At 44.2% G+C, this 16,521-nt stretch overlaps 1 protein-coding gene across 3 annotated transcripts in view; it reads left to right on the top strand.

Moving 5' to 3' along the window:
• The window catches only part of USP32 (ubiquitin specific peptidase 32), a 210,668-nt gene that overhangs the window by 89,628 nt on the left and 104,519 nt on the right, over nucleotides 1-16,521 (top strand). For all 3 annotated transcript variants that reach the window (XM_081346563.1, XM_081346562.1, XM_081346561.1), the window contains exons 3-5: nucleotides 5,266-5,371; nucleotides 8,351-8,469; nucleotides 16,022-16,181. In XM_081346563.1, the coding sequence (XP_081202689.1) occupies nucleotides 5,266-5,371; nucleotides 8,351-8,469; nucleotides 16,022-16,181 (385 nt within the window). The remainder of the gene's footprint in view (nucleotides 1-5,265; nucleotides 5,372-8,350; nucleotides 8,470-16,021; nucleotides 16,182-16,521) is intronic.

The following is a 16,521-nucleotide window of genomic DNA, read 5'->3' as shown; positions in this document are numbered from 1 at the left end:
CCTGTCCTCTACCATCTTCTGGAGTCCATTTAAGCTCACACCTACTGCTTCAGTGACTCCATCCAGCCACCTCATTCTCTGTCGTCCCCTTCTTCTCTTGCCCTCAACTTTTCCCAGCATTAGGCTCTTCTCCAGTGAGTCCTTCCTTCTCATTAGGTGGCCAAAGTATTTGAGTTTTAGCTTCAGGATCTGGCCTTCTAAAGAGCAGTCAGGGTTGATCTCCTCTAGGACTGACCGGTTTGATCGCCTTGCAGTCCAAGGGACTCGCAGGAGTCTTCTCCAGCACCATCTATACAGGTAGTCCTCAGTTTACAAACCACACAAGGGGCTGAAATTTCTGTTGCTGAGCAAGAAGGCGGTTAAGTGACTCACACCCAATTAAACGACCTTTTTTTTTACCACAGTTGTTTAAGAAATCACTGCAGTTGCTAAGTTAGTAACATGATTGTGAAGTGTATTAACCTGAGCTTTCATTCATTAAAGCATCTAGATCAGGGGTCTTCAAACTTGGCCCTTTTATGACTTGTCGACTTCAACTCCCAGAATTTCTCTGGGAGGAAGTGGACAAGTCCTTCTGGGAGTTGAAGTCGACAAGTCATAAAAGGGCCAAGTTTGAAGACTCCTGATCTAGATGCTGTCTCATTACAGGTTGTCCTTGACCTATGACCACAATTGAGCCCAAAATTTCTATTGCTAAGCAAGGCAGTTGTTACCTGAGTTTTAATTTTGACATCCTTTTTTGCCCCAGTTATTAAGTGATTCACTGCAGCTGTTAAATTAATCATGCGGTTGTTAAGTGAATCTGGCTTCCACCATTGGCTTTGCTTGTCAGAAGCTGACTGGGAAGGCCGCAAATGGCAATCACGTGATTCCAGGATGCTGCAACTGTTGTAAATACACACCAGTTGCCAAGTGCCTGAATTTTGATCACATGACTGTAGGGACACTGCGATGGTCATAAGTGTGAAGATTGGTCATAAGTCATCACATCTTTCAGTGCCATTGACACTTTGAATAGTCATTACCAGCTCGCTTTCTGGTTTCCAGGATGCTGTTTATAAGTGCATATATATGCTCAGAGCTCAAAGCATTGTTAGAGACCTCCCCACACCCACTTCACGGTCTGTTTCTGTAGCTCCCCACTGGGAGGAGGTTTTGAAGTATTTATAGCAGGACCACCTGATTCTGTAGTAGCTTTGTTCCCTGTGCTATCCGTCTGGTAAACTCGCTAGATTCATTTTTCTCACCATGCACATGTATACATAACCTGAACTAGACTGTGTTGTTTCTCTGTGTTATAGAATATATGTGGGTCTATGCATAATTTTCTTTCTTTCTTTCTTTCTTTCTTTCTTTCTTTCTTTCTTTCTTTCTTTCTTTCTTTCTTTCTTTCTTTCTTTCTTTCTCTGTCTGTCTGTCTGTCATATTTATGTAGTATATATCAGAGGTGGTGACCCTTTGAGAGCTCATGCAATGAAAATTCATTTTAATGTATGCCAATTTGTGTACATTCAAAGTGACAATAAAGTTATTCTATTCTATTCTATTCTATTCTATTCTATTCTATTCTATTCTATTCTATTCTATTCTATTCTATTCTATTCTACTCTACTCTACTCTACTCTACTCTACTCTACTCTACTCTACTCTACTCTACTCTACTCTACTCTATTCTATCTAAACAAGTGGTTGTAAGTCAAGGACTACCTGTATTTATAGTACTGTAGTATTTTGCACAATGTATTAATGAGCAAAGCCAGCTCTGAAAGTACAGATTTTTGGTACCCAAAGCAACATCAGCCTTCGCAGACAATAAATAATCAGAAAGTATCAAAGTAGAAGTATGCATCTACTCAGGTAATTATTTCAAAAAATAATACTTTATTTTATGGCTTTTATAATAACGACAGAGAAACAGAACCTCCCTCACACACAAAGACAAAAATTCCTGCGTTCTCAAAGAAAGAACCCACATAGAATGTGTTGATTAAAAAAAGTGAAAAAATACAAAAAAGGTACAATATATCACTTTAGCTGAAAATAGTTACAATTCTATGTATAGTTACCTAATGCAATTGCTATTCAAGTACCTACAGCATGTACTAATAATATATGTATTATGTATCTTGTTAACCTGTATTTTGAATAAATGAGCCCCATATTTCATTATATTTGAAGAAACAATAAATTATTAGTTTGTTAATAATTTAAATAAGTGATCTAGAGATTTGGTCTAGTTTGGTCTACTCTAGTGCTTAAGTCACCAGGCTAGAAAGTGGGAGATGGTGAGTTATAGTTCAACCTTAGGCATGAAACCTGACTGGGTGACTTTGGGCCAATCACCAGGAGTCGGTGAGTTCTAGTCCCACCTTACGCATCAAAGCTGGCTGTGTGTGTGTGTGTGTGTGTGTGTGTGTGTGTGTGTGTGTGTGTAAATATAACAATATATCAGTATGTAAATAATAAGTAACAGAATGAGTTTGGAACATCCTTGTTACAGGTTGTCCTCAAATGAAGACCTCAACTGCGGCTTGAATTTCCGTTGCTAAGCAAAATAGTAGTTAAGTGAGGTGCACTCGATTTTATTATTTTTTGCCATTATTTATTGATTTATGAAATTGAATGCTGCCCATCTCGTATTCAACGTCTCTGGGCGATGGGTAAGCAAATCACTGCAGTTGTTAAGTGAATTGCACAGTCGTTAAACAAACCTTGACTCCCCTTGACTTTGCGTCTCGAAAGCCGGCTGGCAAAGTCACAAATGGCGATCACATTACCTCAGCATGCTGCAACGATTATAAATCCATGCCTGTTGCCAAGTAACCGATTTTTCATCACATGACCATGGGCAGGGGTAGGCAACCTTGGCTCTTTTAGGACTTGTGGACTTCAACTCCCAGAATTCCTGAGCCAGCCATGCTGAGGAGAAAGGGAGAGGTTTCCAAGCTGAGCCACGCTGGCTCAGGAATTCTGGGAGTTGAAGTCCACGAGTCCTAAAAGAGCCAGGGTTGCCTACCCCGACCATGGGGATGCTGCAGGGGTCATAACTGCGAGGGCCGGTGTTGTAAATTTGAACAGTCCCTAAATGGATGGATGTAAGTCGTGAACTCTGTATATAGGTAGATGTAAGTACAGGTAGTTCTCAACAACTACAATTGAGCCCAAAATTTCTGTTGCTAAGTGAGACATTTCTTAAGTGAGTTTGGCCCTATTTTACGACCTTTCTTGCCATAGTTGTTAAGTGAATCACTGCAGTTGTTAAGTTAGTAACACGACTATTAAATGAATCTGGCTTCCCCGATGTCTTTGCTTGTCTGAAGATCACAAAAGTGATCATATGACCCCGGACACTGCAACTGTCATAAATATGAGTTGCCAAACATCTGAATTTTGACCACGTGGCCATGAGGTCGTAAGTGTGAAAAATGGTCCTAAGTCACTTTTCCCAGTGCCATTTGTAACTTTGAATGGATAATAATGATAATAATAATAATAATAATAATAATAATAATAATAATAATAATAATAATAATAATAATAATAATGTTGGAAGGGACCTTGGAGGTCATCTAGTCCAAACCCCCAGGCAGGAAACAGGCAGGTTGCTCAACACATGTGTCAAAGTGGAGAACTCTCTGTATGTAGGTGGATATCAGTACTAGCCATGATGGATATCAGTACTAGCCATGATGGGAAAGTCCCAAGAGCTTCTCAATCGGCCGATCATGCCATTGCTGAGGCTTGTGGTTGGAGCTTCAGGGCAGGCCATGTTATTTTTATTTTAAAAGACAGGGGAGGTTTGTCCCGGGGTGACCTCTCGCATGACTGCCGGAGCCTATAAATAATCACCTTGCACTTCAACCTGGAGAAGAACTAATAATTGATATGATACATGGCGCATGTGTGATCAGGATAAAGGAGTGAAAGAGGCTTGGGGATGAAGACAAGTGCAGTGAAGGCCGATCTACATGTCCCAGGATGCTGTTGCAGGATCCAATCTGGGTCGGTCACTGGGACCAGATGGACAGTGATTAATATTTATATGTTACTTATATGTAAGGGTCTAGGTCTGTACCTATGTTGTATACCATGGGTCTTCAAAGTTGGCCCTTTTATGACTTGTGGACTTCAGCTCCCAGAATTCCTCAGCCAGCGTGCCTGGCTGAGGAATTCTGGGAGCTGAAGTCCACAAGTCATAAAAGGGCCAACTTTGAAGACCCCTGTTGTATATAGTATGTTTTAAATGTTATGTATGTCTACACATTGAGAGCAAGCAACTAAATTTCATTTTTAACCTGTGCTGTTGTGCCCTCAGGGGAAAAAATGACAATAAAGGTTATCTAATCTAATCTAGTCTAGTCTAGTCTAGTCTTCCAAACTGTCGGACTAGAGCTGGAGGCCATCCTAAGGGAACTTCTCTCTAGCAGAGTGTGTGCTTTGGGCTATTCCGTGTGGCGTTTACGTGGTGCCTGTTATGTGTGGCTTTTTAGTGGTTCAGCCTTCCTGAGCAACAGATGCCACAGAATTGGGGCCAACCGCTCACAAAAATTAAGACTTGCCTAATGCTTTCAAGCGTACAGATTGCTTTATGTGCACTTATCAGGTTATGAGCTGACCACCTTATAAAGCAAGCTGGCCTCGTTTTCTTCCCAGATTACAAAGGGAAACTCTTTGAGGAAGCCCCCCTGGTGAGTTCGGGTGAGAGGCTAGATTTGAAATGGGGTCATCTTAATTTGCAGCCCACGGCTCCTCCTCCCTTTTTGAAACCGTAAACAACAGATTTGGTAGAATGACCTCTAAGCTCTCTTTGCTTTGTTTTTCAACTTGACCACAGCGGTCATGCAGAAGGACCCGGAGATGTTAATAACAACAACAACAAAAGTTGGAAGGGACCTTGGAGGTCATCTAGTCCAACCCCCTGCTCAGGCAGGAAACCCTATACCATTTCAGACAAATGGCTGTCCAGTCTCTTCTTAAAAACTTCCAGTGTTGGAGCATTCACCACTTCTGGAGGCAGGTTGTTCCACTGGTTAACTGTTCTAACTGTCAGGAAGTTTCTCCTTAGTTCTAGGTTGCTTCTCTCCTTGATTAGTTCCCATCCATTGCTTCTTGTCCTGTCCTCAGGTGCTTTGGAGAATAGCTTGACCGCCTCTTCTTTGTGGTGGCCCCTCAAATATTGGAACGCTACTTTCATGTCACCCCTAGTCCTTCTCTTCATTAAACTTCTGATCCCCCAGATTGACATCTTCTCATCTTTTCTTTCAGGTCATATACTGTTCTTTTGGTGGCACGTCGAAAGGACTACATTTCAATAACCTGATAGTGGGCTTAGTCCTCCTGACGAGGGGCCGAGATGAAGAGAAAGCCAAATGTAAGTATCAGTCATTTCTGGAGATCCTCAACCATCCAGGTCACGGTTGTCCCAAAAGTGCTTTTTTCCAAAAGGCAACTGGACTTTCTTGCTGTTTTCTTTGAAAAACGTTTCCCTTCCCTAGAACCTGAAGAAGCTTCTAAGGTGAAAAGTGAAATGTTTTCAAAGGGGGGAAAAACCCCCCCAGCCTTTTGGAAAAAGCACCTTTGGGGTAAGTACCAGTCCTGTTTGGAAGAGAGACGAGGCACGGGTGGACTGGTGGTTCCAGCTCAGTTAAGAGTTTTCCCAATTAACAGCTACAGTTAGTCCTTGACTTACGACCGCAATTGAGCCCCAACAAATTTCTGTTGTTAAATGAGATGTTTGTGGAGTGAGTTTTTGCCCTATTTTACGACCTTTCCCGTCACCGTTGTTAAGCGAATCACTGCAATTGATAAGTTAGTAACCCAGTTGCTAAGTGAGCCTGGGTTCCCCGTTGATTTCACTTGTCAGAAGGTCGCAAAAGGGGATCACATGATAAATATGAGCCAGTTGCCAAGCGTCCGAATTTTGATCACGCGATCATGGGGACGCTGCAAAAGTCATAACTGTAAAAAAAAAACAGTCATAGGTCCCTTTTTTCCGTGCCATTGCAACTTCAAACGGTCACTCAGCGAAAGGTCACTAAGTCAAGGATACTTGTACCGTGATTCACTTAACAACTGTGGCAGGAAAGGTCATAAAATCAGCTGAATTCCCATTAAGAGCTTGGACACCAGCCTGAGTTCTGCTGTTCCTAGACATCATGAGAAGAATCCATAACAGATCCATCATGTTCTTTCCCTACCTTTTCCCTACCTGTGGCCTAGGGTGGGTGTTGGATTGCAATCTTTGCCCCCCCCCATATAATTGGCATCTAATTGAGGACTTATGGGAGTTGTACTCCAACATGGGGGCATGACTTTCAGAGCTCATGGAAAGTGCGTTTTACTCAGCAGCTTCTCCTCCCAAACGCATCCCATTTTAAGGCCAAATTAGATACAACGATTGGCCCTTGTAAAGTTGATACAGGTAGTCCTCGAGTTACAGTCACAAGTGAGCCGAAAATTTCTGTGGTGGTTGTTAAGTGAGTTTTGACCCAATCTATGGCCTTTCTTGCCACAGTTGTTAAGTGAGTCACTGCATTTTTTTTAAGTTAGGTAAAGGTAAAGGTTCCCCCGCACATGCGTGCTAGTCGTTTCCGACTCTAGGGGCCAGTGCTCATCTCCGTTTCAAAGCCAAAGAGCCAGCGCTTGTCCGAGGACGTCTCCGTGGTCATGTGGCCGGCATGACTAGACGCCAAAGGCGCACGGAACGCTGTTACCTTCCCACCGTAGTGGTCCCTATTTTTCTACTTGCATTTTTACGTGCTTTCGAACTGCTAGGTTGGCAGAAGCTGGGACGAGTAACAGGTGCTCACTCTGCTACGCGGCACTCGGGATTCGACCCGCCAAACTGCCGACCTTCTGATTCTCAAGGTCAGCGTCCTAACCCACTGAGCCATTGTTAAGTGAATCTGGCTTCCCCATTGACTTTGCTGGTCAGAAAGTCACCAAAGGGGATGATCATCATAATGATCCCGGGACGCTGCAACCCGTCATAAATACAGGCCAGTTTCCAGGTGCCCAGATTTTGATCCCGTGGCCATGGAGATGTTGCAACCGCCATACGAAAAATGAGAAAATGAAAAATGGCCACTTCCCCCCCCAATGCCGTTGCAACTTTGAACGGTCACTAAACAAACTGTTGCAAGTCGAGGACTACTTTTACAAGCGGGTTAATGAAGATCGGAGGTTTTCGAGAGGTGGGGAAACACAATCGGCTCCGATCCACAATAGGAAAGGAATCTCCAAAAAGTCACTTCTGTAGCATGTCCAATATTTATTTCAGCGGCTCTCAACCTGTGATCCATGGACCCTTGTGGGGTCCTTTATGTTACAACGGGAGGTCCGCAAAGTCTTGAAAAAAAATTAAATTTAAATTTAAATCTTGAGTTAAGTCTTGGTGGTCTGTGGCCACAAAAGGGGTTTAAAGGGGGGTGAAGAAAAAGTTGAGAACCACTGCAACATTTCATTTTCAGAACAACCTTTGAGAGACAGCTAATCTCAAGGAGCTTCATAGCTGAGTAGCCCTTGGAATATGGCTCTTGCCGATGTAGTTTAAGCATTACTGCCTCCAGTAGGGTGAGCATTTCATTTAATCCCATCAGGGCTACTTTGTGTTAATCCAACAATGCTAAGGTGCTGCTGTCTCAGGGTTGAAGGGGCATATATATATTTTTCCAGGAAATTTAAGCTCCTTGTTGAGATTGAGGATCAACCTCAGTGTTTCTCAACTGTGGCGGCTTGAGGATGGGTGGACATCAACACCCAGAATTTCCCTAGCCAGCACGTTTGAAGATTGGCAGACTTCCACTGCAAGAATTCTCAAGCCAGCATGCTTTAAGATGGGTGAACGTCTGCTCCCAGCATTCCCCAGTCAGCATGGCATGGCTGGGGATTTTTGGGAGTTAAAGTCCATCCATCTTCAAGCTGCCAAAATACTGACCTACCAGGGGTAGGCAACCTTGGCTCTTTTTATGACTCGTGGACTTCAGCTCCCAGAATTCCTGAGCCAGCCACTCTGAGGAGAAATGGAGAGGTTTCCATACTGAGCCACGTTGGCTCAGGAATGCTGGGAGTTGAAGTCCACGAGTCATAAAAGAGCCAAGGTTGCCTACCCCTGACCTAGACATTGCTTGTGATATTTATTTTACATAAAATGCCATGCCCTTTGCAATGGCGACATCAGACGACTGTGAGAATACTTGTGGATATTTTTTGTAAAAAGCTTTTTAAGAGCATAACCATTCCTTTTTCTAATATTGTGTGAAATAATGGACATCACCAGCTCTATCCCAAGTCTGACTTGCACAGAAATAGTTATTTTGCTCTGGGTACATTGTTTTGTCTTCTCTCATAGATATTTTCAGCCTGTTTTCCAATGAATCTGGGAGCCATGTCGCCCGTGAGGAGATGGAGAGGATGCTTCTCCTAATTGATGGGAAAGTCCCCGAATGTCTAAAAAAATGCTTCTCAGAGGTAATTCCTGATCACTGCCCACCTTTTATTCAATGTTCAATTCTTTTTTTCTTCTCGGTCGTAACATTATTCTGCCTTGATACCAATCCTCTTTTAGTGATGCTAATTGTGGAATACTGCTATACTAATTTTTTAAATAGCAATAGCACTTAGACCTATATACCGCTTCACAGTGCTTTACAGCCTTCTCTAAGCAGTTTAGAGAGTCAGCCTATTGCCCCCCAACAATCTGGGTTCTCATTTTCCGGACCTCGGAAGGATGGAAGGCTGAGTTGACCTTGAGCTGGTGATAATTGCACTGCTGGCAGTGGGCAGAGTTTGCCTGCCATAGCAATAGTGCTTAGACTTATATACCGCTTCACAGTGCTTCGTAGCCTTCTCTAAGCGGTTTACAGAATCGGCCTATTGCCCCCCCAACAATCTGGGCCCTCATTTTACCGACCTCGGAAGGATGGAAGGCTGAGTCAGCCTTGAGCTGGTCGGGATCAAACTCCTGGCAGTGAGCAGTGAGTTAGCCTGCAATACTGCTTTCTAATCACTGCACCACTATGATGAAGGAGAAGCACCTGGACGCGACAAACTTTTTAAAGATTTGGGGTTTTTTTTAATCCTTAGATTAAAATCCAGGATTGCAACTGTGCCACGGAAACGGCCAGCGAGTGCACACGCACATTTTCAGTTGCGCGAGCAGCGGGGTAAGCGTGTGCAGACGTGCTCCATTTGCGTGAGCATCAGGCGCGCATGCATGCCACTTGCGCAGATGGAGCTGCCTGCCTGTGCGCTTGCCAGCCACTTGTACAGAACCAGTTTTCCCTTCTCCTCCTGGGTGTATGGGTGAAACAGATAAGCATCTCTCTTGGGCTGTTTGTAACTTTCTTCCTGCTAGGAGGAAAGTTATGTAAGTGCTAAAGATTCGAACCAGGTAGTACTTTTCTCCCAGGAAGTAGCACGCTACCTGGGCCCACACCTTCTTAATGGGAACAGAGTGTCTCTTTGTCGTGCTACTTTTGAGATGAAAAGAAACAGCAATTCCAGTCTTCTGTTTAGTCTGGATTAGCATGGTTTTGCTCAGGGAGAGATTACATTAGTCCGTTGCTTCCAACATATGGCCAGATCACCCAGAATTGGGTAAAAGTGGAGGGTGGTTTTGGGTTTTTTTGGTTTTTTTTTGGTAATGACACAAAAATTCATTACCTAATCACAAACAGGGACATTTAAATATAGATAGTCCTTGGCTTAAAACAATAACTAGAATTTCTGTTGCCAAATAGGGTGGAAATTGCACAAGTCATCCCCTGTTTTACCCCCCTTTTGCCATCGTTGTTGAGCAAATCGCTCGATCCCTGCAGTTGTTAAGTGAATCGCTCGGTTGTTAAGGAAATCTGGCTTCTCCCATCGAGTTTGCTTGTGGCAAGCTGGCTGGGAGACTCACAATTGGCAATCACACGACCCTGGGATGCTACAGCCATTTTAAATGTATGTTGGCTACCAGGCGCCTGGATTTTGATTTATGTGACCCTGGTAGCCCGGCAGAGCTATACTTATAAAACCTCTTGACCAGCATTCCCTACGTCGGTCTCAACCTCTCCTGTTTGCAAAATCAAGAATTGTCTGCATTTAACCTTGGCAACTTTAAGACTTGTGGACTTCGGCTCCCATAGCTGGCTGGGGAATTCTGGGAGTTGAAGTCCACTGGTCTCAAAGTTGCCAAAGCTGGACACCTCTGACCTAGAGTAAAGGTAAAGTAAAGGTAAAGGTTCCCCCGCACATGCGTGCTAGTCGTTTCCGACTCTAGGGGCCAGTGCTCATCTCCGTTTCAAAGCCGAAGAGCCAGCACTTGTCCGAGGACGTCTCTGTGGTCATGTGGCCGGCACGACTAGACGCCAAAGGTGCACGGAACGCTGTTACCTTCCCACCGTCGCGGTCCCTATTTTTCTACTTGCATTTTTACGTGCTTTCGAACTGCTAGGTTGGCAGAAGCTGGGACGCGTAACAGGCGCTCACTCTGTTACGCGGCTCTCGGGATTTCGACCTAGAGTACTGCAACTAAATAATATATGGAAAGCACTCTAAGAACAGTCAATATTTGTGATCAATTCCGGCACATGTTGATTGGCGTTTGGAGTCTACCTTTGGGGGTGTGGGGGGGTGAGAGCAGCTGTTGGCACCAGATGTGCATTTGGCAGCAGATTTTGCTTTCGACACTTGGCAAGGCACATAGCCAGCTGACGGCTTGCCAGCTGCAGTCACAACTGCCGTGTACACAGCAGATTCTTTCTGTGTCTTAAGAAGGCTCAGTCCAAATCCAGGACACGCTAAGTGAGGGCTTCGTCTCTCGGGGAATGTCAGATGCCCTAAAAAAAAGTTGCACCTGAGCCAGATGTGGAATCGTAGAGTTGGAAGGGACCACGGAGATCTTCTGATCCAGGGCAAAAAAAAATCTTCAGAGGGTTCCAGAAAGACAGCAATCCGGATGTGAATATCAAATTAACCACTAGCACCAAACTGGCTGTAATTTCGAAATGACACTGAATTTCAAAGTTCAGTTTGAAATTCAGTGTAATTTTGAAATTAACAGCCAGTTTGGCGTGGTAGTTGAAGGCGTCGGCCTAAAGTCCCAGGTGTCTGTGAGTTCTAGTTCCAGGTTAGCCACGAAAGCCACCTGGGTGACCTTGGGTTAATATCTTCGCTCCTTTCGTCGCGATCTAAAGACATTTTTATTCGAACAAGCCGGCCTGGCCTGATGGGGGATTGGTGGGGTTTTTTATTGTTGTTTTAATATTTGTATTACTGTTTTTAGTGGGCATATATTTAATTCTTTTTTAACTTTTGTAACTTTGTATTTTTTATTCTTGCCCTGTTCACCGCCCTGAGTCCTGCGGGAGAAGGGCGGTATATAAATATTATTAAATAAATAAAATAAATAAATATTTGTAGCTCAGGGTTCAAAAGAGGGCTCCATGGTGCTGTCTGAGCTTAGTTGTTTTCTTGCACCCAGCGAGGTAACCTTATCAGTACTAGAAGTGAGTAGGTTTCGAAGAGAGAAGAGCTGGAAGGACTGTGTCAGTGATGGCGAACCTTTTAGAGACCGAGTGCCCAAACCGCAACCCAAAACCCACTTATTTATCGCAAAGTGCCAGGGGCATCAGCATTGTGGTTCCCTCGGTGTGTGTGTGTGTCTGCGCCGCCTCTGGCACGCAAAAACCAGGGGCGTAAAAATAGGCTACCATGCTGCAAGGCGCTGCACCACGCAAGAACGGGGCAGGGCTAGTGAGTATCACGCAGGCACTAGCCCCGCCCCATTTGTAGCGCGTGCATGCTCACGGCCTCGTGCGTGCGAGCGCACGCATGGAAAATGCTTCCCCCTCCCTTTTTTTCCAGTCCACCAATCGATGATGGTTGCTGACCTCTGCTCTACCACCTCTACTCGAGCTTGGTAGTCGGCCGCTTCGCCTCCTTTGTGGTGGGTGGGACTCCTGCTCCGGGCGGCGGCGGAGGCCTGATGGACCTGCTGCTGCTGGTAGCGGTGCGCGTGCCAACCGAGAGGGCTCTGAGTGCCGCCTCTGGCACGCGTGCCATAGGTTCGCCACCACTGGACTATGTGGCGCTCTCTAAGCTTGACTGTTTTCTTGCAGACATTTCATTATCCAAACTAGGCACCATTAACAGCGCCTTCCTATTATTCGCAGAATAAGAATAGAATAGGAATAATAGGGAAAAAAATAGTAATAATGGGAAAGCACTGATAATGTGACTGAGTTTGGACAACGAAATAATAATAATAATAATAATAATAATAATAATAATAATAAGAAGAAGAAGAAGAAGAAGAAGAAGAAGAAGAAGAAGAAGAAGAAGAAGAAGAAGAAGAAGAAGAAGAAGAAGAAGAAGAAGTAGTAGTTGGAAGGGACCTTGGAGGTCATCTAGTCCAACCCCTGCTCAGGCAGGAAACCCTATACCGTTTCAAACAAATGGCTGTCCAGTCTCTTCTTAAAAACTTCCAGTGTTGGAGCATTCACCGCTTCTGGAGGCAGGTTGTTCCACTGGTTAATTGTTCTCACTGTCAGGAAGTTTCTCCTTAGTTCTAGGTTGCTAAGTGGTGTTTATTTATTTATTTTATTTATTATATTTTTAATTATTTTTGTCTCTTGCCCCAGTCATTCTGAGCGTTCGCTCTCTTGCTCCCATCTTCCCAGACCTGAGCTGTCCTTCAATATTCTGCTCTCTCTTTTTTGTTAAAAAAACAACAACCTTCTTTTCATTTTTTTTTAAACCTTCTCCTTTCTCTTTCTCAATTTCTCAGAGCGCTCTTTGCCGATCCTACCGATATTCTTCCCTTGTTTTTTGAGTTTGGGACTGAGCTATCTTATTTTTCACACAAACACACACACACACACACACACACACACACACACACACACCAGAATTTCTCAAAAACCTCCTTGCAGTGTTGTTGTTTTTTTTTCCATCATTTTTCAAGATTTTCATTGGCGGAATTCTTCGTTTTTTTCTTTAGCTGGTGGAACTCGGCTCTCTTGAATCTAGAACACTAATTGGCTGTTTTTAGCTCTCCCTGCCTGCGGTACTAAGATAATGGAGTCACCCTCTCCGTGGTTCTTAAAAGCTTTTGCTTCCTCAATCTTTTGTTCCCTGTTAGTAAGTGTTAAGTCCAATGCAGCTGATCCCCAGTTCTTTCCTGCTCCTTACAGACAATGACACAGCTCAGTACAGTGGTCCTCGCTTACAGCAGTTTGCTTAGTAACTGTTCTAAGTTACAGCGGCACTGGAGAAAGTGACTTATGACCATTTTTCACATGTACAACCATTGCAGCACCCCTATTGTCACGCGGTTTATATTCGGATGCTTGACAACTGACTCACGTTTATGATGGTTGTAGTGTCCCGGGGTCATGTGAACACATTTTGCAACCGTCTGACAAGCCATGGAGAAGCCAGATTCACTTGAACAGCTGTGTTACTAATTTAACAATTGCATTGATTCACTTAACAAGTAACAGAATAACAGACTTGGAAGGGACTTTGGAGGTCATCTAGTCCAACTCCCTGCTCGAGCAAGAGTCACTATACCATTTCAGACAAATGGCTGTCCAGTCTCTTCCTAAAAACTTCCAGTGTTGGAGCATTCACCGCTTCTGGAGGCAGGTGGTTCCACTGGTTAATTGTTCTTACTGTCAGGAAGTTTCTCCTTAGTTCCAGGTTGCTTCTCTCCTTGACGAGTTTCCATCCGTTGCTTCTTGTCCTGCCTTCGGGTGCTTTGGAGAAATAGCTTGACTCCCTCTTCTTTGGGGCAGCCCCTGAGATACTGGAAGACTGCTATCCTGTCCCCCCTCGTCCTTCTCTTCATTGCTCTTCAAATTAAATTAAATTAAAAATGTGGTAAAAATGGGGCAAAACTGACTTAGGAAATTTCGCATCTAGCAACATAAATTTGAGGCTCAATTGCGGCCTTAGGTTGAGGACTGCCTGTAGGTAAAATTCTGTTACATTTATTAAAACCTGGAACACGTTAAGTTAGTAAGAGCTGTGTGACACTCTGATAGCAAAGATCTGTTCTGCTGTTAGGCATAACAACTCTCTGTTCCCCCACCTCCGTCCTAATGGTGTATTTTTTTTTTTGCAAAATTGTGCCAGAGACTTTGTCTTCCTAGCTATCTCAGCACCGCAGTGTATTCTCTTTTACCAAGCTGTCTATTCCTGATAAGCTCGCTGGAGGCTGGAGAAGCTAATCCTTTGGTGCCAAAGGGTTAAAAACCCACGCAGGCCAATATACAGGGCTCCTGAAGTTAATTGTAGTTTTCTTTCAGGGTGGTTTTGAATGCAACAGCAGGCCCTGCAGTTGAAAAAAAATCAGCACTCTGATCTGTTGACAAAGGAATTGGCAGGAATATTTTATTTTTAAACCCAGGCATTCAGCTGCCATTACAGCGGATCAGAAAATAACCGCAGTCGTTTTAACGAGAGAGGGCTTGAAGGATATTTCTTTCAAGCTCATCAAGAGCAGAGTTTGAGAAAATGTGATTTAATCCTCAGTTGCAATTAGTATACAAATATAATAAACTTAAACTTAAACTTAGTAGGCAAGCCTATAAAAGCAGAGGGCTCTTTTCATTTCCTGCTTATAGAGGTCCTCCTCAATTTACAACCATTCATTTAGTGACCATTTGGATTTTACCGTGGCACTGAAAAATGTTACGACCATTTTTAGGGACGTGGTGGCTCAGTGGGTTAGGACGCTGAGCTTGTCGATCAGAAGGTCGGCGGTTTGGCGGGTCGAATCCCAAGTGCTGAGTAGCAGAGTGAGCGCCTGTTACTCATCCCAGCTTCTGCCAACCTAGCAGTTCGAAAGCATGTAAAAATGCAAGTAGAAAAATAGGGACCACTACGGTGGGAAGGTAACAGCGTTCCGTGTGCCTCTGGCGTCTAGTCATGCCGGCCACATGACCACGGAGACGTCCTTGGACAAGCACTGGCTCTTCGGCTTTGAAACGGAGATGAGCACCGGCCCCTAGAGTTGGAAACGACTAGCACGCATGTGCGGGGGAACCTTTACCTTTACCTTTTTATGACCATTTTTATACTTATGACTGTGGTCCCATGATCAAAATTCAAACACTTGACACCTGGCTCATATTTATGACGGTTGCAGTGTCCCAGGGTCATCTGATCCCCCTTTGCGACCTTCTGAGAAGCAAAGTCAATGGGGAAGACCCAGATTCACTTAACAACCGTGTTATTAACTGAACTGCTGTGATTCACTTAACAGTTGTGGCAAGAAAGGTCGTAAGATGGGGCAAAATTCACTGAACGACCATCTTGCTGAGCGACTGAAAATTTTTGCCTCAATTGTGGTTGCAAGCTGGGAAGTACCTACATTTCCTCCTTGTCTCGTGGCTTGCAATTCCTTCATTAATCTCTCCCTAAATACTACTGGCTTAGCTGCTCTGATGTTACAGTACCTCCCGGATCTTATGATTGACCACTGTCACCTGTACACTGTACCAAGATCATCTAGTCAGCTTTCATGCTTAAAGTGGGACTAGAATTCCCAGTCTCCCGGTGATTGGCCCAAAGTCACCCAGTCGGCTTTCAGGCCTGAGGTGGGGATTGGTTCAAAATCACCCAGCTGTCTTTTATGGCTAAGGAGGAACTAGAACTCACAGCTTCCTGTTTCTAGGTTGGCGCCTTATCCGCTACGCCAAACTGGCTCTCCCTTGACCGAGGATGATATATATTGTGTCCTATATATCTAGAGCAGGGGTAGGCAACCTTATGACACATGGACTTCAACTCCCAGGATTCCTGAGTCAACATGGCTGGCTCAGGAATTCTGGGAGTTGAAGTCCACGAGTCATCAAAGAGCCGAGGTTGTCTACCCCTGCTCTAGAGGATGCCCAGCCTGAGTAAGACTGTTTTATTTTCTATCGATAGCTCTCTCATCAGTCGATTTGACTAAAAAAAATTTTTTTTTTAAAAAAAAGGAACCAGACTTCACAATTCATCTCTCCCTTTTTTCCCTTTGCTTTTATCGTAGGGAGAAAAAGTAAACTATGAAAAATTCAGATCCTGGCTGTTGCACAATAAAGAAGCGTTCACATTTTCCCGCTGGCTGCTCTCCGGAGGAGTGTATGTCACACTGACAGATGACAGTGACACCCCCACCTTCTATCAAACTCTTGCTGGAGTCACTCACTGTAAGTAGCTGTCTTTGGTTAAGAGCTGCCTGCTTTTTTTTTCCCTGCTGAGCCAAACAAGCCTTGATTAATGAACGTGTGGTTTCTCTTTGAGATTTTTTTCAAGGATCAGCCTTCTTTTGTGCAAAAAAGGGATGCTTTCACTGGCTATTCTGCCCTATTGCCTAGGCCAGGGGTCCTCAAACTTGGCCACGTTAAGAGTTGTGGACTTCAACTCCCAGAATTCCCCAGCCAGCATTCTGGGAGTTGAAGTCCACAACTCTTAAAGTGGCCAAGTTTGAGGACCCCTGGCCTAGGACCTCTGTGCTGTCTGCCTGTAAAGTATGTGTCTTTAAAGCTC

The sequence above is a fragment of the Vipera berus genome, assembly GCF_964194415.1.
Source record: "Vipera berus genome assembly, chromosome: 1".
Classification (NCBI taxonomy): Eukaryota; Metazoa; Chordata; class Lepidosauria; order Squamata; family Viperidae; genus Vipera; species Vipera berus.
Note: the sequence above shows the minus strand (reverse complement) of the source record. Positions and strands in the feature narration are given on the sequence as shown.